General features: G+C 48.8%; 1 protein-coding gene and 1 long non-coding RNA gene across 5 annotated transcripts in view; one reads left to right on the forward strand and one right to left on the reverse strand.

Moving 5' to 3' along the window:
* Positions 1-18,470, reverse strand: part of JADE2 (jade family PHD finger 2) — a 78,769-nt gene extending 60,299 nt beyond the window's left edge. For 2 of the 4 annotated variants that reach the window (XM_065848905.2, XM_065848904.2), the window contains exons 1-3: positions 17,388-17,915; positions 10,753-10,810; positions 7,716-7,801 (exon numbers count right to left, since the gene is read on the reverse strand). In XM_065848905.2, coding sequence (XP_065704977.1) covers positions 7,716-7,801; positions 10,753-10,810 — 144 coding nt within the window. In that variant the 5' untranslated portion in view covers positions 17,388-17,915. Of the gene's footprint in view, positions 1-7,715; positions 7,802-10,752; positions 10,811-17,387; positions 17,916-18,206 lie in introns of those variants that run through there. The other 2 variants (XM_071814751.1, XM_071814752.1) reach the window with 2 other exon arrangements.
* LOC136107683 (uncharacterized) lies at positions 16,362-27,613 on the forward strand. The gene is made up of 3 exons (XR_010652316.2): positions 16,362-16,463; positions 16,561-16,625; positions 18,999-27,613. It is a non-coding gene; the product is annotated as an uncharacterized lncRNA (long non-coding RNA).
* The last annotated feature ends 300 nt before the right edge of the window (positions 27,614-27,913 follow it).

Genomic DNA, 27,913 nt, shown 5'->3' on the forward strand with positions numbered 1-27,913 from the left:
TTTCATGAAGAACTGGAAATGCTCAAATTATTAACTATCAAAGCAGAACACTTTAGAAATGACAGAACGGCACAGAAATTGTAAAGGAAAGCAGATCAGTTGTCTGGATATCTCCCAACAGCTAATACGCTCAAATTGTAATCTAAATGTCTTTTTGTTTTGAATTGTCTGGGATTAGGGTTGGGAAAAGACTCATTATTCTACTCAAACTCTTCTGAATTATTTATGAAAACCAAATAAAGGATAAATTGGGCACTGATGAACCAAGGACCTGGTGGTGAAGAGAAAGTTGGGTACCAGAAAACAAGCAATTTTCCCTCAATAGGAGTGTTTACTGTTTCTCCCGGGCCACAGGAGCTGACAAATTGTCTCCCAGGCCAGGCTGCATCCCTCCCCGCTCCCCCTGCAGCCCTGGCCTGGCTCCATCCTTCCCTTCCAGCCCGGCAGCGGGATCCAGCTTATTGCCTATCGATCTGCTGGCCATGGAGAAGACCAAACGAAGACGTTCACTTTATTACCTCTGCTTGCTCGGGAACCTCAGGCAGGTTTCAGCGATGCTCAGAGATGCATTGCACCGATGCCCAGGGGACAGCCTCACCCTTTGCTAGCATCAGCTTTAAAGATGGGGAATGAGGACACAAAATTGCAAAATCCTGAGATATTTTTCCCTTTGTATTTCCAAGAGAGAGGGACCAGGAGTCAGTGTCGACGTGCTCATGCAGCCTCGGGCAGAAGAAAGGCACAAGGACAAAAGCTGTGTCTCAGTCCCTGTTGATCCCGAAGCCACACGGGTGAGCAAAAAAATAATGTTTCATGTCAGGGCAGGGTGAGGAAAAGGCAAAGAGAAAGGAGGTGCCCAGCGCTCCCCCAGGAGCTGCAGGAGGGAGGCACACCAAAGCCATTGCATCCCCCAATGATACATCAATATTTTTTACCTGTAATTTTCTGTTGTGAAGCAAAGGCTGTATAGATTTACTCTCTAAAAAAAAAAAAAAATTAAAATTCCACAAACAAAACATAACACATCTTCTGATTTTCACATCCTAAGGCTTCACTCCACTCCAGCATGGGAAGGATGCTCCTGGGGTTATGGAACGGACCTAAAAGGCAGGGCTTGGAGTCAGCTCCCCTGTGAAGCACAAGCACCTTGTACACGGGGCATCCCACCTCACAGAGGATCTCCTGCTTCACCTGCCAGACTCGCACCCTGAGATGGCTGCTGGGCACCCCCAGGAGCTCTTGCATGGACCAGCATCAATGTTCAGGCAACCTTAGATAGAAACGGCTCCCCATGGGAGGAGATGCTGTGGCACATTGTGCCTTGCTGTGATAGGCACCCGTAAGGAACCGTTAGCAAAGGATGCCTTGCAGCAGCATTCCTCCTCCCTCTCCACCTCCTCCATGGCCAACCAGCCCCTCTCCAAGCCTCTCCACCACCTTTCTGTGCAATCCTCTTATCGATTTCCAGGTTCTTTGACTCACTCACAAACTCCTCTAATAAAGTGGCCCAGCAATCTCACCGCCATTCAACTACCACTTTACATGCTCTGCCAAGGACTCAGCTTTTCAAGTGGCTGCACTGTAGGTCTGTGCCTGCCAATTACCCCCTTAGCCCCAAATACCAACCCAAAAACATCGAATTCATATCCCACGGTAACAACTTTCCACTCGTATGAAACCAGCTGCTGGGTGAGAGCCAAAATACGGTATCTGTTTTGGGCTTCAAATCAAAATGAGAAGAAATTCGTCTAGCGCTGGTTTTAATTAGTTTTTAAAACCGCAGCCAGCCCGGGGACTGGTGTGCAGGATCCGGATCGCGGCTGCCGAGGCAGCACAGCCTCGGCACCCCCGACACAGGTGTGTGGTTGGGGTGCTGGCTCCAGCCGCCTGCTGCAAACCCTCCTGGGTGAAAATCGGCTCCGAAGGGACCAGGCAGCTCAGCCAAATGCAACCAGCCCCCTGCACACAAGGTTCTCTGAGCCAGCGGGAATTGTGTTATACATCTTCCCCTGCATCTGCACCCAGGTGACCTTGGGGCTTTCAGATCTGGCTCTTGGGGCAGAGGGACACGAGACACCCCTGCTCCCAGCACTGGGATGGATTACAGATGTTGTTTATACAAGTTCATATCCTTAAAGTTTTAGCAAAAATAAACCTTTCCAAGCACTGCACAATGCAAACAACTGGTTCGATAAGAGAAATGAAGCCTATCGTTCACAACCCAAGTACATGCTCTGAAGTGTAACATAGTTGCTAAGAAGAGGGCAGGCAGGAGAGGTGGGACCAGCCACAGCCCGCACCCGAAAACTCAGATTTGAATCTGTTCCCTCCTGTAACCCAACGAATCCGCAATCCTGCCCTGACATCCTCGCATCCACAGCTGCGATGCGGGACCTCACACAGACGAGCTCTCCGAGCACTGCTTTGAAGGACGGGCAGCAGCAGGTCACTTCACAGAGGACATGGGAGTGCTTCTTGACACCAAAATAACAGTTTTTCTTTAGGTTTTGGTTCAACATTCTCTTTCTCCCCCCAGCTGCAGTCCTGGCAGTTGTGTCCCGCATAACCCCCCAGCCATAGCCCCCTCTCTCCATCCACAGCAGGACTGGGGGGATGCTCCCTCCTCGTTTCCAGCCAGCACTATTAGCCCTTCACTCTCTCAAGCATAAAATTGTTTGTTTTAGCTCATGAGTCACAAGGATTTTGAGAGAAAGAGAAAACAATGGGGAACAATGGGAGCCATGGGAATAGTTTTTGGTTGTACAAACTGTCTTCGTATCAGCTTGAGTCGGCACCTCTGTGGGTGCAGCCCTTGGCTGCCCAGTCCCACTTCCCTCTGCCCCCCCTCAGCCCTATTTCCCTGCCATTATATCACATTTTTCCAGCCCTTTGCAAAATGAGACGAGCTGCAATACCCGGTAGCAAGGCTCTGAAACACGGCAATGCCTGGTGCGTGCTTGTCGGTAGCGATATTATCTGCCTGTGGGGAAAAAAATACTTACTCTCATGTTCATTTGGGAGCCAGCCTGCTATCTCTTCATCTAGTCTTGTTTCCTCTCAAAATGCTGAATGTTGAAGATTCAATGAACAACAGAATTTAAAATAGGAACAAGAAGCATTTTTGTCTGGCCCTTCTCAGCATTCGGGAGACAATGGCAATTATCTGTTATCCCCAGGCCGGCTTGGGAAAAGTGACAAAGCTGCTGCAGTCAAACCTTTCAACAGAGACAGATTTTCCTCCTCATCCAGCCCAGTAAAAGCATGTCCAGTCTTGCTTGGCCATACTCATAAAAGCCCTTCTTCAAGCATGGAGAGCCCAAGGACTACGTTCACATTGCACTGAGCCATTATATATCTCTCACAGGGGAAAAAAAATGAGATGCAATGCACTAAGAATTACTTTTTAGAAGAGAAGCAACAAGGATGTTTGTTAAAAGGGTTAAATCCTTGTAATGAGACAAAGTCATCTTTCAAAACACGGAAGTAACATCTAAACAAGGCAAGCAGAAAATAAAGTAAATTGTATAAAGTTGTGGTTTCCCCTTCATCTTGAACCCTGCCTGCAGCTGTGGTCCCTCAGCTCCGCAAGGTCCGGACCAAGGGAGAAGGGCGGTAAGGATGTCTGGGGAGATGAGCAGAGATGAGACTGTGCAGGGCTCTTCAGCTTCGAAATGGGACAGCTGGGGGTTTTCAGGCAGGTGGTTTGCACAAAAAAGCAGGGGCTTTCTTTTACCCCAAAAAAATATATTCTAGCAGTGCAACTCATTGCAAGGTAGTGCTTTGGATCCTAAATAGTTCAGGAGCTCATGACTAACACATGGGCTAAGGCAGTGACTCAGGAAGTCCCCAGGCCACTGATGGCTGGGAGCTGGCGCATAGAACTGGCATCATTACACACTTGCCTTGTTCTTATATTTTCTCCTTAGACGCTGACAACTGTTCCCTGTCAGAAACAGAAGAGAGGGCTTGATGACTGCAGTCTAACCAGCAAGGCTTTTGCTCACATCCCCAGCAGCCCTACAGCCAGGGGCAGGATTCCGCTAATGTGCCATGAAAAGCAGCAGAAATCCGAACTTCAGGCACATCTTACTCCCCGCTGCAGATTCTGCATCCAGTACAGGGAGCACCCAAGCAAGCAACCCCCTCTCTCCAGCTCCAGGGGCATGGAGCACAACCAGCATCTCCTCGCAGGGCTTCGGATATGGGTACTGGCCACCATGCTCTGTTTGAGGCCAGGTTCAGTGACAAACGGGCTCTAACAAGATTAATTAAAATGACCAGATTGGGGGACTGCTATCACTGTGCACACAAGAAGCTGTTGGCAGCTGCCCGTGTCCATCCTATGGGCAAGGGGAGGAGAGCTGTGCCCATACCACCGCTGACATCGCCCCCAGGTCTCTGCTGCCCAGGCATGGGGTAGGGGAGGACAACTGTCACCTCTGCAAGGGAGACGGCTGGGACGGAGCTGTGGTGCCTGGGATACATCAGGAAAGAGCCCGGGCAGAGCCCCGTGACAGGCACAGATAAATATAATCACCCTCCCTAGCAATGGCCCCCTTCACGGATGTTTACAAACAGCTCAGTACTTTTCCAAGTTAAGAAGCTTGTTTTTCCAGATGCCTTGTATCGGGTGGTTTTTAATGTGTAGAGTTAATCCCTTCTCACAGAGTCTTTCATAATAAACATCACCCCCTGACCTGGCTAATAACTATGTAACACTACTGCTTTTGATTTTTTTTATCTCCTGCTCGGCTTGTCAGAGGGAATGCAGACAGCAGCTGGGTAGGAAACGTGGACATGACTTTGAGAGGAGCAGGAGAGCTCAGTGCTTTCCCATGCACACAGACACCCCTGCTGCTCCCCCAGCATCACCACTGCTGAGGCTGTGCGCGGACCCTCTGCACCTGGATGGCAGCTCTGCTCTTGACAAAGCTACAGGAGTGTGTAAACCTGGAAGGCAAGTTACTGTTTGAAAACGCTTCTTCAGCCCCAAAATGTCTGGGGCAGATGGCCCGGGGCGGGGTTAAAACCTTGATAATAACATCCATCACAGTCTCAATGTCACCCTCCCGTGGTTTCCATCCTCAATGAGATGGAAAGGTACTGCAAAGAGGAAGGTACTTCGGTATTTCACGTGAAATGGGTTTGACAGTGGAGTGGTTTATGTTTTACGCTCCTCAGCACTTGCTCCAGCGGGACACGATGTCCATCCTGGTCCGCGCCTGAAATCCTCCACGGCTCCGGCGAGAAATCCCCCGGGACATCCCAAACCCTGCAGCATTTCACAGATGGCAAACAGCGGATCCCACACATGGACCCAGACGGGTTCACACATGCTCCCAGTAAGGGCAGAAGTTGGGTCACTTATGGAAAAGTTTGGAAGATTCTGTCACAGAGGAAATCCACAAACTAGTACTCACCAGAGTGAGCTCCAAACCATTACCGTGCACTGCTATGGGTCTTGGACCTGTGTTCAACCCTAGGGACAGGTCACACTCTCCTGACCCGTTTGTACCTGGATTCAAGCAGACCTGGACCCCTGCTGCCGTGGGATCAGGGGAGTAAAGCTGAGATCTGGACCAGTCCCATCTGCTCAGGTTCCCACCACGCTTTTGTAAAAGACAGTTTGTCAGCTTGAGCAACCTGGCCAAACTCCAACTTTGGTACTTACACATCGCCTCCCCAAATTCCCCGGGAGTTTCAGTTTGGGTATGCCATCAGAGTTCACCTTCTGTCCCAACTGTTGCTAACCCAGGCATTATTAAGCTTTTACTCTGCTTTATTTGTTCCAGAGCTACACTGCACTGAGAACCACCCTCTGGGCATAATGGAGCATGAAGCAGAAGGGATGAACCTGGTCTCCACAGTCCCACATCTGACATCTTCCCAGGTCCCATGGACTAACATCCAATTTTCACTCCAGCTGTTGTAGAGCAGCAAAACCTGCATCTGGGTCTGCACATCCTTCACAAAGTGCAGAAGCATTTTCACTTGGAGTCTTGGCTCTGACTTACATTAGCAGTCAGGTAAACTCCTAGCTGGCTGATAAAGCTAATTAATGTTAAAGACAAATGAGCGTCTGTAGCAGTGATGTAGAAAGAGATTTCCCAGCACAGACTCTTTGGAGGAGGATTTTACTAGGTAGCAGCAGGGTGGCATGTGTGACACTGCTGGTGACAGGAGTCACATCCTCAGACATGTAACCAGGTCTAACGCTGGGCATCTCCACTCCTGACAGCACCTACACAGCTAATCTGGTGCCTTTATGGACTCAACAGGCACAGGGATGGGCAGATATTCTGGACCAGGAGGTAACAGTGCCCCAGGAAGAGGAGATGCTCTAAATACTTCACCTTTTCAGCAGGGGACTCAGGTCACAAAATATAGCCCCTCACGCATTTCAAGAGACACATCTATAATCAAAAAATGACATTACCAGCGCTAATGTGCAACTTTCCGACAGCCTTGTCAGCAGCCAGTGACATCTGTACCCCTGGTTCTTCGCTCTCTGGAGTGTTTCCAATTACCTCAGCTGGTAATTACAGCTTTTCAGCCCCGCTCTTTACCCAAGACACAAGCAACTCGGACTTTCTAAATCTCTGTCCACTGCCAACGCATTAGATATATCAACGTAAATCTGTCACAGCAATAAGAACTAAGTGCAGTTGTAATTCAGGCAGCGACCACACAAAAACCTCAAAATCTCCACTCAGCTTGATGCAAAGGCAGAACAGGACGTTAGAGAGGTTCATGCTTATCGGGCCACGGCCTCCAGAGAGGCGTAACGTGAGGGCTTGGGGAGGAATTTACAGCCTGAAGCCAGCATTAGCCAGGCCAGCTTCACCTGCTGCTAAACTTAGCTCTGTTTGACTCCAGACCCCAGTCCAGAGGAAAGGGAATGTGAGAACAATGTTCCTCTGGCTTTGCTCAGGTTGCTCTTGAAACGAAGAGGATCAGGGCTAAACATGGCAGTTGCTACAACAGCAGCTCATGCCGAGTATAGTTTCCATGTCTAGTGGAAATGTATCCGAGGCATGCAAGGGAAAACAGGGCACAGCATCATCACGGCACGGTCCTCGGGGAATGCAGCTCCTCCTGACCCCGTCCCAGACCCTGCACCGCAGAGCTGACAAAGGGGACCTGGGTGATGTCCTCAGGGTGGGCAGCACTGCCCAGGCCAGCGAGGAGTGAGGGAAAACCCTGCAGCAAGGTCAGATCCCAACAGCCTCGGCTTAATGCCCTCGAGACCCGTGACCGGAGGAAGCCAACACAACATGATCTCCAACCCAGTTGCACTGTCTTTCATTTCACAGCTCTTTGCACCTCTGACGAGCCTCCACACCACCGAGCACCCACCAGTGCTACGACCTGTGCCATTAATGAAAGAGCACCCAGGTGGGCACCCAAACAGGGGACCTCAGCACACAGCCATCACAATACTGTCCAATCTCCCTCTCAACCTCCTCCCACTTGCATCAACAGGGATGCAGTGGGCACAAGGACCCCCCTCCCTCACCCTTCGTTCCAGATGCCCGCTGGGTACCTCCTCCTGCTGCTCCCCCGCAGAGCTGGGGTTCTGCACTGTGGGCTCCGGCTTCCCAGAAGATGCCCTGTCCTGGCACCCACCACCCACATTCGTGGGCACGCTGTCTGCCACCACGCCTGGGCAGGCATGGCCCCGGGGCAAAACTCTCCTTTGGCAAAAGCCCACATACCTCAGAGGGTTTCTTCTCCTTCTGCCGTGACCAGGTGGATTTGGTGTTTGGAATTTTGGAGCATCTGGAAGCAGAGGTGGTGTGACCTGCAACAAAGTAACAGAGACAGGTTACCTGAGAAAGAGACAAAGCTTTTTCCATATCTGTCACCAGCCCCACTGCCATTACTACAGCCTCAACCAACACTTTGGGTCAATGTTAAGAGGTGACAAGACCTTTATATTTGTGCAAATCCGAGGGTACCTCAACAAAACAGGTGAATGTCACTTTCCTGCTGCTATAGATACAGAGGTCGCTGAAATTTACAAACACTGTTTTCAAATGCAGACATCAGAAATGAGAAACCCAAAATCATGAGGAAGAACACCTTCTAGGAGGGAATGAGCCAAGGCCCATTGCTGGAATCAGGAATTAAGGAGATAAGATCAAAATTTTCTAACAAGGCTGCTTAAAGACAAGTATCTGAACTGCTTGAGGGCTTCAGCCCCCATGGTCAAAAATACTGACCGGACTGGGTATAACTCCTCTGCCACTGTCAGGACTAATAACTCCCACACCTGTGTGCAGCTCAGCATCAAGTGGCAACCATGAACCAGAACACATCGAAAGATTGCATGTTACACTTTTTGGTAGTAAGAGAGTATTTGTTTTGGGGTTTGGGACCCTTTACTCTGGGAGCATTATGAGTGGGCTCTCACCATCCCGTCTGCAGCAGGATCATCAGCACCGCTACCACCTGAACAAGGCAAGCGCAGTTGAAGCCTGAAATGTGCTGTGACCATTATGTTATTAATCTGTATTTCCAACCCACAGGTGTTACTATCACTTAAAAAACCATGAAACCTATATGTATTTAACAATAATATATAATAAATTAATTATTGAAATCCTTTTACAATAATGTTGACAGCTGGATCTTTTGTATAGAAGAATCCCCCCATATTCCACTATATAAAAATGTGGGGCTCCAACAGATGAACTACCGACAAGCCTATTTAACACTGATTTTATCCTTGGATGGCTGAATAGGAGGAAATAACACTGTGCACATAAGCAAATGCCAAACATGATGGAGCCACACATGAAGGACTTCAGAAGGGGTTCGGAGCTGGGGACTGAGTTTGCATGAGAGACTGGGGTTGTCCCCAGTGCAGTACCAGCACAGTGGGAAACATCCCTCTTCCGCCAGCTCAGGCAGTTGCGTCCCACATGATCCCAAATACATCTCACATGCCTTTTTTTTGCTTACAGTGGAAGAGGCACTAGTTCACTTTGCACTCTTTACATGATTAACCCACTTCCTTGTACTCCATAAAATGAAGACCACACCTGATGGCATGAGCTGTTACCAAAGAACAGCTGCTTTCCTGACTGCAGCATCAGGCTCCGTGTCATCGAAGCAGACTCCAGGTAAATGCGCTTTTTGTATTATTTCAGTACATAACAGGACCGCATAGGCAAAACCCACTGTAGAAGTCCCTGTGCTGTAGACACCAGGAAACGTTGCTTTACTCATTGAGCTGCTCAAACCATTGCAGTAGCAGATCCACCATTTCTACTGAGAGACTGAGCCACTAATTTCCACCTTGCCCCCTCTTCTCAACGTACAACGTGGTGTTGCAACTCTGTAGACTTAGATACACGCCACCACCACCCTTCCCTGGTACAGGCATAAAAAAAGGTCATCGCTTATTTTACAATTATCCTGCAGGAGAGCGTTTGTCAACAGCTTAGGTATCACCTGCAGCATAAATAGCCAAGCCCAACAGAGATAAGGCCACAGTGTTTAACACCATGATTAAAGATGCCTTACCCCAAAAGGTAGAGCAGCCAGCAGCACAGCTCAGCTTGGGAAAGCCTCTGAGCATCTGGGCAAGAGGGGACGGGAAGTTTGGAGAATGGCCGCCAAAACAAACCCCTTTCTGAGATAGAGATGTTTTATTTTACAAGAAGCAAGCAGTGTTGACAGAGCTTGAAACACCTTCCACAGGCACAGCCCAGACCCCCCTCCATGGCTCCAGCAGGACAGGGGTCCCCTCCATCCACCAAAAAGCAGGTTCCCCTTGGCAGCAGTGGTGCAAACTCCACTCACACTGACAATTTTTTTGGCTAAAGCTGTGGGAACAGCAGCCAAACCCAGCAAGATCAGCCTTTCCGTAACCCCTTGTAATCTCCCCATCATCCTGTTAAGAAAAAGCCCAGAAATTCAGTGTCTTTAGCAAAGCCCCTCTCGTTCTCGGGTATCCAGCAGCCAGATCCTGTAAAGCGTGGACAGTAAATTCCCAGCACGGCCCAGATGAAATTACTGTGACATTTGTAAGAAATCAAGAGCAACTAGTAGGAAACTCCAGATCCCAGACGCGGGATTAGACTAGTGCCTGGAGGGTACCGAACACTAAGGCACTGCGGCATGTCTGCAGTGGGTGAAACCCAGGAATAAGTGGGAGAGGAAAGCGCTCTATTTATAGCCAAATTTCAGCACATTTGCACATGTTTATTGTTGAGCACATGCTTCTGCGCTTTCCTGAATGATGAAGTGAGGTAGATGTTGAAAAGCAAGCGTGGGCTTGCAAGCTTTGCTGGCTTGAGCCTTACCCCTTTCCCACATCACTCTCCAGCTTGCAAGAAGGGAACAAGGCAGCTCTGGTTTTACCCTGACTCTGGCAAAAACTTCTCTTTCCCCCACTACAACTCAGTCAAGAGTTAACTGGTCTCAGGCTGCAGCTCACAAGAAAGGACAACTTGTCTACAAAGGGTGTTTGCTTCCTTAGCAGATTTGCAATCAGCAGTTCTCCATTCACACAAGGCGAGGGAGATGCTCTCACCAGTTAAGAGGAGCCACAACCAGGCATTTAAATTGATATCAGCTTGCTGCTGCACTTCTGACAAACCCAGCCCCGTGCACAATTCATTGTGAGGAGACTTCCCAGTAAATGCAGCTTCCTCCACTCTTTGCAAAGTAATTATTCAAGCGTTTTCCCTGCTGGAGGTGAACAGCTTAGTTATCTCGTTCAAAGCCTTGAATTAAAGGTCTTACTGTCAGTGGTGTCTGAGTTATCACTGCTGATCGAGTACTTGCGTCGTTTTTCTTCCATCTGTAACGAAAGAAATTGAACATTACACTTAATGCCCAGGGAACTCCTCTCAGCACCAAATCACTGTTATCTCTGAATATCTGCACACCGTGTTGTCCCAGCACCAGCCAGTACCTGCCTCACAACAGGCAACTACACAGGGGCTTAAAAAAAGGAAGAAAACAACCCTCGCAGCACTTTTTTTAAAACGTGAAGGGTGTCAGTGTTTCTCTACCAGCTTCCCCAGCTCCTAGAAGGTACAGTCAGCACACTCTGATCACTCAATTTGCCTGCGCAGGATGCACAACCAAATGTCCTTCCCTCTGTCGGAGGATGCCCCATGGCAGAGAATGCACCATCACGGACCACGGAACTGCTGGATGGGACAAACGCCAGGACCAACCATCTGGGCTGCAAATCTGAGAAGCTCGCAGATGGAAGAACGGAAACTCTGCGGACTCTCAGTATGTCTGCAGGGGAAGTCCGAGCACTGGGGTGCTCAACAGGACCCTTGTGTACAGCGAGACAGGGTTTTACCCTCTGACTCATCTTCCCACTCAGGTGGTTTCTCCTTCTTTTAAGACTTTAAGACACGCTTCCCATCACCCAGAGCTGCTCTGCCCGCTCTGGCACAGCCATACAGCCCCTCACCGGCACCGCAGCTCACAGGGGCTGAGCAAGAGGCTTCTGCACAGCTGCTGTGACTTCTCCATCCTCTCAGAGACAAAACCACAGCAGTGGGTACCACCGCATCGATTAGGAGGACAGGAGACCCGTTTCAAGCTTGGCTGCTGATTTGCTTTGTGAGTTTGGACATGCCACAGAACTGCTTGAAATCAGCACATTCTCCTGAACTTGCCCCTCACAAATTAAGCACTCTGAACTGAAAGTCAAGTACCTGTACCAGGACAAGGGGAGGAAAAAGGGGAGGAAAAAGGGGAGGAAAAAGGGGAGGAAAAAGGGGAGGAAAAAGGGGAGGAAAAAGGGGAGGAAAAAGGGGAGGAAAAAGGGGAGGAAAAAGGGGAGGAAAAAGGGGAGGAAAAAGGGGAGGAAAAAGGGGAGGAAAAAGGGGAGGAAAAAGGGGAGGAAAAAGGGGAGGAAAAAGGGGAGGAAAAAGGGGAGGAAAAAGGGGAGGAAAAAGGGGAGGAGCCTGCCTGTGTGGTCAGTCCCCAGTGCAGGGCTTTGGGAGTTCTGGATGGAAAGTGCTACCCATGGACCAGACAACCATCCAACGGGTTGTGAGCTAAAATACAGCAGCAGAAAACAACGTTAACCTTGTGGAAAGCTTCCTAGTACTTTCAGAGATATTTTGTAAGAATCCAGGGTTGTTTACACGGCACACACAGCACTGCTCCCACAAACACTAAGTAGGAATTATAATAAACCAGTGGTTTTGTGTGGTGCGCTCACAGCAGGTACTAGGGGCACAGACTAGACCATGCTATTTCCCCCTGAACAACAGGAAAAGTTCCCCAGAAGTATATAAACTCCTTGCAATTCCTGTATTTTATAATATATGTTCTCTGTTTTATCACACCATTATAAGGCATAATATTACATAGTATCATAAACATTTTAACTATCAGTGTTGTGGTAAGGCATCACCCTGTCAAAACATGATTAAAAATGTTCCTCAAGAATACAGCAATATCAACACTTTCCCCCAATGATTCAAGGGGAAACAGATGTTATTAAACCAGCTTTGTTCCAAGTAATCATTAGAATTTGCTTGGGGAATATGATGTCCAAGACAACTCTAACTGCAATTTATTTACTTTTAGTGGAAATTCTACCGGAACCTTTTGAACTGGTTCCTACTGGTTTGAAGTGGTAAATAGGCTTTGGAGCACAAAGCTATGCTTTCATGGATTCTGGAGATCCTAGTCAGAGAGATTAAATAAGCCAAATTCAATGGGGAAAAGAAACACCTGAGCTGAAGCAAAGGAATGCTACCCATAGCCCGGGAGATTTCCAGTGTTTCCCATCTTTGCCTTTACAGCAAGACAGTGTTGCTGACATCATTCTCCTTCCAAAGGAGGGAAAAAGGTATATGATTCATGCACAGCACAGGTGTCGGGATGCTGGGACTAGTTTTAGGTCTGTTAAATGTGAAAAGATCCACTGACCATCCCTTTAATCGAACCTGGTCCCTGTACCATGCTCCTGTCCTACTCCTACCTACACAATGCACTTTTACGTGCTCACTATATAACAGTATGAATTTATATCCACATACAGAACTGGTTCACACTACAGCTAAACAGTGGCCCTACTTCAGTAATTCATTTTGCCACTGTTTGGCAGGATCCAAGACAGCATCCTCTGAACCAAATTGCATTTCAATTGCTCTGAATGAAATTCTGGGTTGAGCAAAGCACTGACACCTCTGAACACAGCAGCTCTGAAAAGCAGCGACCGCCTGGGTAGAGGATGGCACACGATGGCCAATGAGGTATTGCTGGCCTAAAGGGAGTGAAATTTGGGGCAAAAACCTCAGAATTCAACCAACCCCTTGCAGAAAAGGGTTAACTTCCAGGCAGTGCTTAGAAGATGCTGTTTTCCAAGGGACTCATCTTTTTGAGCAGGCAAACAGTAGTAAACCTGCATGGTACTTAACAAAGGAATTTACTGTAGGAGAAGGGTAATTGGGCCATTTCCCCACCTGGAGCACAGGGTTATAAAGTCCGATGGTGGGTGGGCAAGTTATTGCCTCCCGACGCCCCTTCAGCACCCAGTGCGGGGGGACCCATTGCCCACATCCCTTGCACTCCAGGGCCAAGCCTTGCAGAGAGCAAGCTCTTGGGACCAATTCAGTTGGTGTACTAGTAAGCAATTAAAGTCCCACAAAATACTGTCTCTGCTCCAAAATTAATCGTTTGTTTACATTAGAAGCCAATTTCACCTTTAACTGACCCACTCCCCACATGGCATCATTATTAAAGTCATAAACAAATACCAAAAAAATTTGTAATACTTTGGAAAGGTCACTGTTAGGTCAAACTTGGCCCAAAATCTAGCTTTTACAGAGCCAGAAACCAAGAGAAAGCTTTCTATGTATGCTTGCTTTAAAAATTCAAACAGAAACAGATGTGGGTTTCTTTTATAAACAAATGAACATCCCCCTGAAGTGTCTGCAACTCGAATCCACAGACATGGTCCTGCCTTAATGCCTGGAAACTCAAAAACGGAATTGCTTGCAAACTAACACATGTTCAGCATTGCCTTTGTTCAAGCTGAGAAAGGCAGATACATGCTAAAGCAAGGAAGATGATGGCCCTCCATCAGCCTAAACAAATGTAAATCACCAGGGCTTTGGGCAAATTAGCCACAGGGTTGGCGGTAAAATTGAAATGATGGCTTCAGGCTGCCCCGTCCTGCCTCGCAGCAGGGGAGGGCTGGAGAAGAGCTTTAGGAAATGCAATTTTGCCCAACCCATGTAAGCTGGGAGCAGCAAAGGCAGCAGCACTCTTCAGCACCCCCAGAAATGCGTGTGCCCAGATCCTGAGCTCCTGTCCTCACTCCCATCCACAGGAAACCAAAATGCCTGATGCAACCTTCCAGCCAGCAAACAACTCCTTCCAATGAACTCCTTGCTCTCTGTGAACCCCTCCAGGATCCCTGTGCTCTGGGGAATCCGCTGACGTTTCCCAGCTCCCTGCAAACATCAAGTCCACGTGAGATGTGGAGCTCCTGGTGGCATCACAGCACCATGTGCAGGGGCTGTGTGCAAGACTGAACCATTCTGGATTGTAGCAAGTGAACTGGAGAAATCCATACGTGCCTGTGCACACAGGGAACAGGCACAGAAACCTGCAGAAGTTGTAGATTTCAAAAAAAGTATTTGGTCATCACCTCTTCCCAGCGCCCATCCGCACTTTAAGGGATGCGCCGTGCTCGGTCCCCCTGTGCCGTCACCTCTGACGCTGTGACAGTTGAGCAACACCGGCGGAATTCTGTGCTCTGTTTGTGAGCTGCAATGAGACTGCAGAAAACCACTTCCCTGTTTGTTCTTCCAGCACAGAAATAGGAACACAAACAGAAAATGGTGCCCCCAGCGGCACCCGCGCTGCTCCGGCCAGCCCGGGGCCCCGATCCCACGGACCCCGCTCCACCGAATCCCGGTCCCACACACCCCCAATGCCATCACCCATGCCCAGCTGGGGGATGTGGAGTCGAGGGGCTGCTCTCAATGCTTCCCCTCTGCCTTAACTACTTCTTTGCTCTGTCTAGGAACACCAGCAGGTTGTTCGAAAGTATAATAAGGGCGGAGGGCTGGAAGGTCCTAGCCGTAACACTGTAGGAGGGTTGTCCCCGCCGGACTGCCTTTTCAATTAACAATTTTGGAGCCAAACACTGCAACAGGAGGCTCTGAGAGAGCAGCAGCATCCCCCGATGCAGGCACAACCCAAATTTCACAATAACAGAAGAACAAACTTTTTGACCGATGGATGCGCTGTGCCAACAGACCATCAGCAAATCTTGGTGCGCAGCCCCCATGTCTCAGAGGAAGCAGCACTGCCCTTTTCTTAATCTTTGTGGTAACCCTGCAAAGTGTAAATCCAGAAAGCCACGGTCCTGGTACCCAGGAACAGTCATTTTCTGCATGGCGGGAGCCTGTCCCGGCCAGCTGGGGCTTGCCTGCCCCTCTGCAGGCTGCTGTCAGCTCCAAGGTGTTCAGCAAAATCTCAACTGCCCAGGTGAAGCCAGAGCCATCCCTCCTCTCCTCCACATCAACTCTGCACGCTGTCTTGGCTCCCTGGGGCAATATTTAATCTCATTTAAATTTAAAACAAAACAAGCCCTCCTTTACTTCCTGTGCTTTGCCTTTTTCCACATCTAGAAGGGGATTTTTTTTTCTTTAGTACTCACATTTATAACTTCGCTTGCCTCCTCTAACTTGTTACCCTCTAATTATCCCTTTTTTTCTTCAGCAAGCCCAGGCAGAGCACAGGTAATCAGAAAGGTTCCTGCAGGCACTCGGAGCCAGCCCTGCCTTGGGGCAGGAGGGAGCAGGCAGGGACACGGGGCAAGGGCAGGGACACGCAAGGGACACAGGCACTGTCCCATCCCGCAGGTCTCTGAGCATCCACAACTCAGAGGAAGATCAACAGGAGAGACAGGCACTCCAAACTTTGTACCCAATATCCAGAGAAAGGCAAAGACCGGGTCTTATTTAAAATTACCTCACTCTGAGGACCACCTATCCACCAACTTTCAGAACTTGGTGCCAAACACTATCAGCAGCCACCAATACTTTAAATGAATTGCATCTCCCTGCCCACAGACCTAATTTGTACCCTTCCATCCTTTGCTCTAAGCCTTCATTTTTGGACATCAGCCTCAATTTCCCCAGGAAAAACAAACTTAACCTTTGATTTAACCTTTCTGTAAGCTATTTTTACTTCTATCTCAAGCTTATTTTAACCTCAGTAGCCAATAAATGCTTAAAGGTCAAACACTATTCCTAAGAGCTTGGCTCCTTACCCTTGGGAGAAAGGCTGAGATCCTTGATTTTTCCCAAGCAAATCCCTTTCTTAGATATGTCCCAGCAGTAGGAGGGTCTAGGCTCAAACCCGTAAGTAAACAATTTTCACTGAGTGCTGAGAGAAGCCGGGAATTTTCCCTGTGAATGCCATCCTTCCCTTCCCACTCAAAAAGCGCTCAGGATGTACAGGTATGGAGACATACACATATTCCCCCCCCCCGCCCAGTTGCATCCGAGCTTGACAATTCAGCATCCCCCCATCTTTGCTGTGCTTCCCAACTTCCAGGTCGCTGCTTCCATCCCCAGAAGCCGAACAGCCGGAGCGGGGGGATGTGAGGGTCAGGGCGGCAGGTAAATGCGCTCCTAGTCCCGCATCCTAAAAGCGAAGCGGTCGCCGCGCTCAGCAGGTGGGGAAGGGGCTGAGGCGGCTGCGGGGGCGGCGCGGGGCACCGGAGGGAGCCCGGGGAAGGGGGGAAGTCGCCCCACGGGACACCCGGTAGGGCCACGGGGGATGTTTTCGGGCCCGGGCGATGGAGCCCTCCCCACCCTGCATCACCAGCCCGGGGACCCACGGCGGGGAAAGCCCCGAGGAGCTGCGGCCGGGAGGGAGGGCAGGCGGGAGCCGGCAGCCGCCACGCCCCCGGGCACCGCCATCCCCGCGCAGAGTCCGCGCCCGCGGGCCCGCTGCTCCCCGGTCCCGCGGTAAAGCTGCCCGGCGGCGGAGCCCCCCCAGCCCCCGGTGCAGCACATCGGCCCGAGAAGCCGCGGTGCGAGCCCCCTCCCCCAGGCGGGCAGGGCGCGGGGCAGCTTCTGCCGCAGTCATTAATTTGGAAAATTAAAAAAAAAAAAAGGCGAAGCTGCGAATCGACCCTTTAAAAGTTCTTGTTTACATTCCCGCTGCCTCCCTCGTACACTTTAAAACAAGAGTGACCAACATGCGCAATCCACCCCTGGAAATGCTGCACATCCCCCGCCTCGCAGCCGGGAGGGGGGGGGCGGAGGGAAAAAAATAATAAAAAATTAAATAAATACAAGCAAAGCAGGGGGAGCTGCAAAATAACCATCCGCTGCAAAATAAGCCCATTCCCGACGCCAGCCCCGCCGAGCCTTTACCTTTGCCAGGAGAGTGTCCTCCAAGAGTTGAGGCTGTCTCTCGGGTTACGGGCGGGGAGCAGGCGGGGGGCGGGGGATGCTCCCGCAGTCCCCGGCCGGGAGAGCCCCCTCGCCGGCTCAATCCGGTGTCATTGCCGGGGCCGCGCCGCCCGGGCCCTCCTTAGGAGCGCCCGCCCGGTAACTCCATGGATGCGGCCCCGCTCCCAGCCGAGATGGCCGCTCCGCGGCGGCCGGGCGAGCCCTGCCCGCCTGTTTCTCTTTCTTTTTTTTACCCCGCACTTCCTCAGGCTCTCCTCGCCCTGCCGCCGCTCGGGCTCCGGCAGGGAGGCGGGGAAGCGACTTTCGGAGCGGGGACGGATAATGGTGGCGGCGCTTCCACACCCCCCCCTTCCCCCTTGCTTCTCGGCCGCCCCAAATCTTCAATTTCTTTTCCTCCTGCGCCTTCTTCCTTCCCCAGGCGCAGCGGCAGGGCCAGGTGCGGCCAGCGCCGGTCCCATCCCGGGCCGTGCCGCCGCCGCCGCCCGCCCCGCTCCTCACCCCCCCGCCGGCCGCCGGGGCCCCATGGCGCTGCCCGGAGCCCCAGAGCCGCACGCCCGGAGCCCGCTCGCCCCGGAGGCGTCCGGCCGGCCCCGCACCCCCCGCACACGCTCACACTCTTTCCCTCCTCTTCCCCCCCCCCCAACCACCCCCCGAAGCACCCCCCCGCTCCCCCTCGCCGCGCTGTGCACAGGCGTACACGGGGCCACTGCTGCAACCTTAAAAAAATATGCTTATACTTAAAAAAAAAAAAAACCTTTTGGCGCCATATTAATGACGTACTTAAAATTTGCCATTTCTCCTGCGTCAAAAAGACGGTTCTTGCCCAGCGCGGAGCGGGCGGGGGCCGCGGCGTGGAACCGCTTTGCACCCCCCCCGCTTTTCCGCGTAGTAAAGTTCCGCGGCCGCGGGGCGGCCCGGCGGCGTGGGAATTGCCGAGAAGGGCCGCGGTGCCTCCGCGCTGCTCCGCGGCCACTCTGGAGGTGCTGAGCGCCCGCGGAGGGGCGAGCAGCGACGGGGCTGGAGATGCGGCTGGAGCAGCAAAGCCCCGGCCGGAGCGGGGGGGAGGGGGAATCATCCCCCCCAAACTTCGCAGAGTTTCCGCGGAGGGGTGCGGAGTGACTCCCTCACCCCCGCCCCTCGCGGGGTGACCCTGCCGTGTGCTCCCCAAATGGATGGTTTGGGTTCGCTGTGGCTCAGGGCTGCCTATTGCCAGGAGTTTCCCCAGGATTAAAAACAGCAACAGCACAGCTGTCGAGATGATAGAAACAGGGTCTTAAATTAAAATGATAATAATTAAATGGAGCAGTCTATACAACCTACATCTTTCCAAACTCCCGAAGGCCCTACAGTAAAACAAATTGCAGAAGTTGCCTTTCACTGTTTTAAACTATTGCTGCAGATTAAAATTCAGGTTAAAGACAGTCTTTCAATCGCAAACTTCTATCATCTCTTAAATTCGTTAAGCTGGTCAGCTCTGAAACAGAATTGCCAGTTGGTAAAACCCATTGAGACCACAGCTAGAACCACCACAACTAAAGTAATCAGATGCTCCCCTGTACATCTCTGTTCTAGGTCCTTATGATTTGCCAAACTTCAATGAATTAGGCTGCAACTTTCACCCTTAGCAGCCCACGGTGGATGTTTTTCCTTTTTTCCCTTTGACTCTTGCAAGGATGAAAACAGAGGAGGAGTATTGCTCGTGTTGTTTTGGGGTTTGCTGTGGCATTTTGGATTGTAACTCTGGAAATAGGGTCTTGACATTTGGCATAAGGCAGCCTTTTATGGTCTTCTAGGTAAACCCACCCAAATTAGTTATGTTATTAGTCTTTGAAGAAGAGCAGCTTGCAATACATGGCAAAAACATCCTTCACTCTGGCTGCTAAAATCTCTCAAGATGCTGCTCTTGGGGCTCTCTCAACAGCCCCCCAGGGAATGGAAAACTCCACCCCTCAGTTAAAAAAGGCCTTTTCTGGTGGTACAAAAGCAGCGTGACACATGAGCGCGGCCACTTTTAGTCAGACCCCGGTACCTTGGCGGGCACTGGCCCCACTGCTCCAGGGACTTTCAGTGCCAGGGCTTCATCTACGGATCCCACCCCATCTCTGCGCACCAGCTGCAGTAAGGGATATTTTGAAGAACACTGTGTTACCTGGTCAGAACATCAGAACTGTCCAAAGTGAGGCATTCTGTACCAATTTATGGAGACTTTCTTGTGCATGCATGTTCTAATGCAGTTCTTAACAACATTGTCACAATCTGTTTTCCGTATGACACCTGCATGCCATGGACCTGCTCTGTAAGTCAAAAAGGAAACAGATTTTGGCCAGGTCCCCATTTTATCCACAGAGCCAAAAACTGCCCAGGGGGTGATGCAAGGGCTGCAGGACATAGGCACAGTCTGACAGTGACAACAGGATAAAACTCTCCCAAAGAAGAGGATTCTCTCCTTCCCTCGCCAAAGGCTCTGTAGGCTAACAAAGTAATTAAACCAAACTTTAGGATGCTGATGGTTGTATTGCCCACGTTCCGGGTGTGTAGCTTGAAACCTTTAGCCTGAATTGCTGACATCCATCTTCGTACAGCTGGAAGCAGCGGGTGCTGCGCTTGCATGTATCAAGTGCTGTATCATGTTAAATGCTCCGAAAAAGCAGACATTAGGCTTCTCAGGTGGAGTACCCCGAATAAGTCAAAACTGACCTTAACCCATCCATGTGTCACCCTGACCCATCTTCATAATGGGTGTTTGGGGAGGATTAATGAAGGTGTGGAAGCACTGATGCAGCATAGTGGAAAGTACCGTAGAAAAAGCCATAAGGAAATTAATAATTCTGTCTTCAGAGAAACCTGCCAACATCCCTGCTCTGGTCTGATACACCACGCTACAGCCTGACAACACTTCTGGCCACTTCTCCAAGATTTCTGGACACTTCCAGAGGAGGTCGCAGCGTGTCAAAATCCACATACGCAGATCAGCTCCTCAATGCCAGTGGGTTACGCGTGACAGGTCCACAGCATCCCTAGACACAACATCCATGCATTTTTGCTGTTTAGAAGATGAGTACCTTGTTCTGCTTTGAAAACTGCGCAGAGCAACACCGGAGCTGTATTTTCTGATGCTGTGAAATCCAAAAGCGGTCAGACATGTGAATAATGTGCTGAGCTAAGGCCTAGGATCATGTACGGAACAATAGGAACAAGCCAGCATCACTGAGCCACTCGCTCACCATCTCATGCTCTGTGCAGCACGGCGATGCAGAAGAAAAATAGTATCTGAACATGCAATTAAAATCTTGTTCTGCTTCAACAAAAGGATGCAGATTAAGTTGCACTGACAACAAGAGATCGGACATTTCTGCATTTTGAGTACTTTCCTGGGCAGTAGCAATCACACGCTTAGCAGATTTTTGGGTACCATATATGCACACTGAAACTAAACTTGTATACAAATGCGCATATGTAACACATACATATAAAATACACAGAGATAACACCTGATGGATGGTTCTACAGAAAGGTCAGCTGCATGATATATATGATACTCAGTTTACATAGTATGACATTTATGTAACACTTAAGAAGAGCTCTGACAGGGTGTTGTCAGTTGGCACTTGCTAAAAGAAGATATAAATCTAATAATAAAAACCAAAAAAAGGCATTTTGGAAGAAATAATACTGCACAAATCCTCTAAAAGGACAGAATTGTCTACACAACAAAGGCTCGGCTGATTGATGCTAAAATAAGCAGTTATGCAACAAGTAAGAAATACAATCCCCAGGGAAGAAACCAGAAACATTTTCCTTTCATCTTCATTCACTGGTGCTAATTTTTGCATACCTAAAAGAAAAATATAGGCAACCTTTCGGTGATGAGCATGCACGTAGCATTAACAGATGGTTTTAAGTGGAGTACGGAGTCTCTGTGAGCTTTGTGCGAGTTCTGCAGAATTGAATCCCATCACTAAACATGAGACCCCAAAGTGCCCTGGAGCTGCTGCTACTGCTGTCCGTGCCTCAGTGCTGGTGTCACTAGGTGTGAATATCTTGATTTTTAGGGGTGAATGGGTTCACTGTACAGCTACAGTTACAAAACTGTTTGATTTAATAAAACTGTGAGAACACCTTCCAGAGAAGAAGCATACAAAATAATTTATCTCTCAACACTTTGGTTTAATAAAACTTCTCAACAGGACTTGAGATCAGTGAAAAATCTCAGTGCAGACAGAGCTCACAGGAGAGGAAAAGGGGAAAACCCAGTGGCCTTGTTGGCATCAAATTTGGTTACTGTAGTACATTAGCACCAGACACACAGATAGAACAGGTTCAAGGGAGTACAGGTGTTCCCCAAATATAATAAAAATTCACTGTCATTTTGAAGACCCTTAGAAACAAGCTATTTAGTAATGTTAGCTAGTGAGGCCACTTTAAGTTCTGTGAGGAGCAGAGCAGTCCACAGCCATTTCTAGAGGGTAACAGGAAGATGGGTAAAATCTCCCTGCATCCATATCCCAGGCTGGGTCATCCAATATCCCAGCTATGATCCGGATAGTTCGTTTTTGTTGAGATACACGTTCATTTGGAGAGTAGTAAGCAGATGTGTTAGAAGGAAAAAGAACAAGCTCTGTTCTAAATTACAATAATAATCACTCCCATCTTTGAGAATGAACTACTACAGAAAGATCAAGGGAGAGATGGCAGCTATGGTCATTATATAAACTAATCCCTTTTCTTTCGCATTCATTCTGCATAATTCTTTTTCTCTCTGAAGCTAAGGAAAAATACTATACTTACAGGAGAAAAAAAAATTGATTTGGCAGATCAGTGGATAGTGAGATGTTGTTTGCAGTCTCAATTACATTCAGTAGCTAGAAATTTGGTATCAAAATAAACCGTAAACAACAACAAAAAACAGAAATAGCATTACAAATGTCCATCCCTTGATGGATAGCTCAAAAATCACTATGTTCTAGCAACAGCTGCTTTAATATCTTTCAGAGAAATGGCAACCTCTCTCTGTCTGAAGGGATTACCTTTGCAGAATGCATCCATAAGTGGTTTTGTGCAAAGGTGCTCACATTTTTGTGGGTTTTGTGCACTGAATTTTCCATGACAAATTTCAATATCCCATTTTATCCTGTTGTTGGCTTCTCTGTTTTCTGCAAGTTCATTTCTATTGTAAAACGTATCTAATGCAGCACACATTTCATCTGGTCCCAAGGCCAGAAGAACCCGGGCTTTCAAAGGGCCCTCAAGGATAGATTTGGGGAAAAAAGGACCATTGGTGGTCAGCTGAGCAGCTTCAGTGCTGCTCCTGCCACAGAAGACCTGTTGTAGCTCTTCATGGTTTAGGCAGACCCATGGGTATCCCAGCAGACTCCCCCGCAATGCCCTTCCCCACTTTTCTTCCTTTGCCCCCTTTTTGTTGGCACTTTGAGCTTTCTACATGCGATGTGGTGATGGGATACCACATCTCCTCAGACCGCTCAAGTTCCAGCGTGACTGCTATGGGCAAAGTCTGTAGTTCTGGGTGACAGACAACAAAAATACCAGATGTAGAAGATTTAGCGTATTTTAGTTGGAAGGGACGTCCAAGGATCATCTAGTTCAACCACCTAAATACCTCTTCTCTCCGCCATGAAGGGCCATCCCAAAGGCAGGACATGCCATTACAAGCTCTTGTCCTGCCCATTCCCACCCTGCACCACAGGGAAGGATCCATCCAGGTGTAAAAACAGTCCTGTTTTACCCCGCTGAGGAGGCCAGGAGAGCTTTCCTCCTCCTCCAGCCTCCCTGGCTTGGGAGAGAGGTTAAGAGCCAGGTGCCAGCAGGTGTCTTCCCACCTGCAGATCCCACCACAGAACATGCAGTTACTCTCTTATTAAAAAGAAAAAAGGGGGACAGACACACACACACACATTAAAGATCTAAGTCACAATTCAATGCGCCATTTGAACAAATGGTACATATGCTAAACAATACATGCATCAAGACTGCATTAATCCGCATTTTATATGGATTCCCTCTAGACATTCAGTTTATAACCGAGTTGGCCATTTCCCTGTATTTCTGTGGAGTTGGAGGGTGTGAAAAAGACATTTCCATTTCATTGACTAAGTTCCCAAGGGGAGAGTTTATGAAAGTGCAAGTGCATAATTTACTGCCTGACAGGATAAAGATGGTATCTGGTTTTAAAAAAATAGTGTACCCTGAAAAACAAAATTGCTAGAACAGACATTTGTTTTCCGTAAGTACCATATTTTAGAAGCATTTAATTTAGCTTAGAAGCACCGTTAAAAATATATGTATTGTAAATTGCAGCTGTATAACACGATATTTATCAGATAATGTCACTGAATAGTCTCCTGTTGCAATATAAATGCCAAGGTATTTATAGAAAATAAATGTTGGAATGGAGAGCTCTCTTTTCAAAGCGGAAAACCATTATCTCATCCAAAAGTCATAAATAAAATGATGAGGAGGGTTACAGGGTTGGTTTTAACTGTAGAGGGGCTGACATGGACACTATCGCCTGAGCAATACTCCCAAGTAGCAAACTTATCCTGGATGCCACCAGCAGAGAGGGAGGGACGTGGGACTGGTGACAACGGCTCAGAGAGACCTAAAGAGCGGCCAGAAGGACAATCAGCTGCTAATACCTTTGAGGAAAAGAGATAAAGATGGGATTTATTGAGACACTTCACACAATATTTATTTCAAGGGTGGAGACTTGTTAAATCATCAAGTCCATCCTCTCCTAGAATAGCGTGACAGCCCCTCCACAGAGGTTGCACCAGCTATTTATTTGAATTTGCCTTTGCACTTTGAAAACAAGCTGCTCTTAACTAGCACTGCCCGGCTGCTGAGCAGCCCCACATCCTCAGAACCATTTTCTGGTGAGTTCTACAGATGACAGACAACCACCAAAGCAACGATTCCTACACACCAGGACTTTAACATGGTGTATATGCAACTCATATCCCCTTTATAGTGGTTATAATCTTCAAATCAATCATACCTGGCAGCGGAAGTTTAACATAAATGACTTTCTTATTATGGATGGAAAAACCTTTCAGAGCTAACAAGCAGAAACAAGACGGCTGAGCTCCCACCTGAGGAGGTGACTCCATGGTCATGACCAACACTTGGAGCAGAGCTGGAGCGATGCTTTAGCACAGCAAACCCAGAAGAGTTGGTCTGGCAAACTAGGCAGCCTCTGCCTTTGGAGTTGAGATCTGAATTCAGAGAAGGCTTTCAGGATCTCACCTCATGCCCACCTAACAGCAGGGAGCAGCAACTGCGTTACCATCATGCGGCCATCCACCCAAATGCATCCCCTGTCCCTCCAACAGGAGCTGGGACTGTGGTCCCAGGGAACACCTTGCTGTCCCCAGCCAGGACACAGGGACAGCTGCCAAGCTGTCAAAGGGTGGTGGTGGGGGGTTGGATTTAATTTTATCTTGACAGCCAGGAGAAAGCAGGACCCCGTGAGTTACACATTGAATTTCCAAGCTGGTCCCGCAGGGCAGGAGGAACGTGTGAGGTTGTGCACCCTGGCTGGGGCATCACAGGGTGCCTGGGGCTGGTGGCATCTGCCCTGGCATAGCTCAGGGAGCCTGGATGCTGGAGGGAAAAATAAACAGATACAGTGAGTCACAAAGGCAAGCGGCATATGACCGGGACAGGTACTTATGCAAATAAACAGTTAACACCCAGCCAGACAGAGCTGATAAGCTTCCTAGGCCAGCTGGAGGCTTCTTCATCCTGCTGGGAGGAGGAGCAGAGCTTTAGGATAACAATAAAAAATTTAAAAAAAGAGAGAAAAGAAGAGCAAGGCAGCTCTGGGAAGGCTGCGGAGGGCTGCCCTGCTTTAGCATCGATCTGCTGCACCCTGCCATGCCGGCGTGTCACCATGCTGCTTCCAGAAGCATCCATCCGTGCCACCGTGGGTTGGCATGTGCCGTGGTGCCCGTCACCAATACCTCCTGGGGGTGGTGGGCACCTGCCAGCCCGCAGCAGCAAGGTCATCAATCATGTAGCAAAGTTTCTCAGCTTTGCAAGGCTGCAGCACACAGGGAGCTGCTGTCCCCCAGGCTTGTACTGTCCCCATATCTCTTCCCCCCTGCTCTCTGCTGAGCAGCCCCCATCAGAAGCATAAACGAGAAGCAAATTATCCTTCTGTGGTGCTACTGGGGATTCCCCCCCACCTCCCAGGAAGCTTCATATCTGGCCTGGCTGGGCTGATGATAATCAGATAGAGGGGGTTTAAAATAATCAAGTCTAAGCAGTTGAAATCCAAACTGGAATAGATAATGGGGTCAGAAGACAAACGCTAGAGCCAGGACACAGCAGAGGGTCTGCAGGACCCCACGGACAGGACAGGCTGAGCCAGGAGCTGTGGTCTGCTTCAGGATGCTGCCCAAAAACCAGAGGTTCCCAAGTTCTTTGCTTTTCTGGCACTTGGAAAGCTTCATGAAAGACCCCATATGTCTCACATGGAGCAATGACAGCCAGGTGGCTCCTCCTCTCCCATTGCACCCATCACCACAAGCCTGAGACATGGAAAAATAGATTTTGCTGCCCCAGAGCTCCATTCCCATCGGAGGGTGGAGGACACCTCCCAGCTCCTGCAGCATCACCACACACAGGCTCCCAGTCCCCTGTCTCATGCTGGATCTCTGCTGACACCTTCAGCTGCCTCACCTGTGGGTCAGGAGGAGGGGACAGAAGCACCAAGGACAAAGGGGGACTGATAAGTTCAGAGAATATTTATTTCACCCTCAGCACAGATTTCCAGCTCTTATTAATAAGGTAATGCTGCAATAGTGAGAAGCCAAAGTTTGTCCTTCCTGTGGTATTCCCTTAGGAAAAAATATTATTGTAATGTAAAACTGAAAATTGAAGCAGCCTGGTGATCCGCAAGAGAAAATGCCTCTTCCTTTTCCCTATTCAGTGAGGCGAAGATGGATATTGTGAGGTTTAAAAGAAAAACTGAAAAAGCCTTTAATTAATCCCTGGAGGCTAAACTATGCCAGATATGGACAGGATTTCTTCTCTGTCTCCTTTTTGGAACAAGAATGTGCTGCTGTCTTCCTGCTGCAGCTCTTTCCGGGGATTCTCCGGTCCCCAGAGGAGGATCCAGAGCATTTTCCAAAGCTTTTTTTTGGGGAGAGGGTGGCTGCCAGGGTATCCTTGCTGCTGTCCTAGGGCAGCAAGGAGACCCAGAGCCCCCTCTGGCATTTCCCAGCTCAGCACACACTTTGTAAAGCTTCTACCTGCTGGGAGGAAACTTTCCAAGTTCAAGGTCAGGTTTATTTGTCTTCCATCCGGACAGACACAAACTGTTACGCAATATTCAGGAAGCCACTTCTATCAGACTTGATTCAATTTATAAGATTATGAGCATGGAAAAACAAATACTAGTGCTGGATGGAAAGTGCTGGCACTAACCAGGCCAACACTTTGTTTGGAGAAGGATTGTTAATAAGGTATCTCTTATTTCCACAAGTCAATAGGGGCAGGATACAAAATGTGCTGCTTTTTACAGGGGCTGGTGATGATGAAAAAAATTAACCCTTGCTTAGAGAGAACTGAAACTGTAGCAAAGGGGTTTTTTTTGAGAGCAGCATCTGTGGTTGCTACTGCAACTCCTGCAGAAACAGGAAAATAGAAGAAAAGAAGAAGGAACTGCAACAGAGGAGCATCAATCATTCATCCCATGGAGGAGAGACCCACGCCAGAGATCACATCAGCCATGGTCCAGAAAACGTATCTGCCTTCTTGACACTTTTATCAACCAAGGCCCTTACAAAGTTTCAATAATCACCCCTATTATGACTAGTTCAGACCTGTACTTCCTGCTGATACAGAAAAAAATTGGAAATGTAGTTTCCAGCACTGTTAACTCCCTTAATTCAGTACCACACACACCTATATAGAAATTATACATAAAGTTTAAATGTAGTAAATAAGGAGATGTATAGCTTGATAATACCTAAAGGAGAGCCTGAGGTTTGAAAACTGTTAGCAGTAGCAGATTTGCATGTTCAGCTATAGGAAGGACAAACTCTAGAGTGCATGCGATATATTTGCTTTTCATTGACTGCTTTGTCAGGAGCTGCAAACTGCGCTCTGTGTTGATTCTGATTATAGAGTGGTGGTAATTAAACCTTTGGAGCATTAAGTTACCATTTTAACCAAATGCCTGCATTTTATCTTGATCGGAAATTGAGAGCAAGATTCAAATTTTCACAGTAAATAAAAACTGCTGGCTGTTTCACAGATAATGTTTCCTCAGCCTATATATGAGAAAACCTTCCGGACGGTTGTTTCTTCCTTTTTCAAATGCACGCACTCCTTAAAGAAACCAAGCGACAGCGCTGCCAGCTTCTGCACTCTGTCCAGCCTATAAAACAATAATTATAATCTTAATGTGGCTCCTTAATAACACTTTTAACCCAGGGACCAGTGTCCTTATCTGCACATAAGAAAAC

Source organism: Patagioenas fasciata, chromosome 14 (genome assembly GCF_037038585.1).
Source record: "Patagioenas fasciata isolate bPatFas1 chromosome 14, bPatFas1.hap1, whole genome shotgun sequence".
NCBI lineage: Eukaryota > Metazoa > Chordata > Aves > Columbiformes > Columbidae > Patagioenas > Patagioenas fasciata.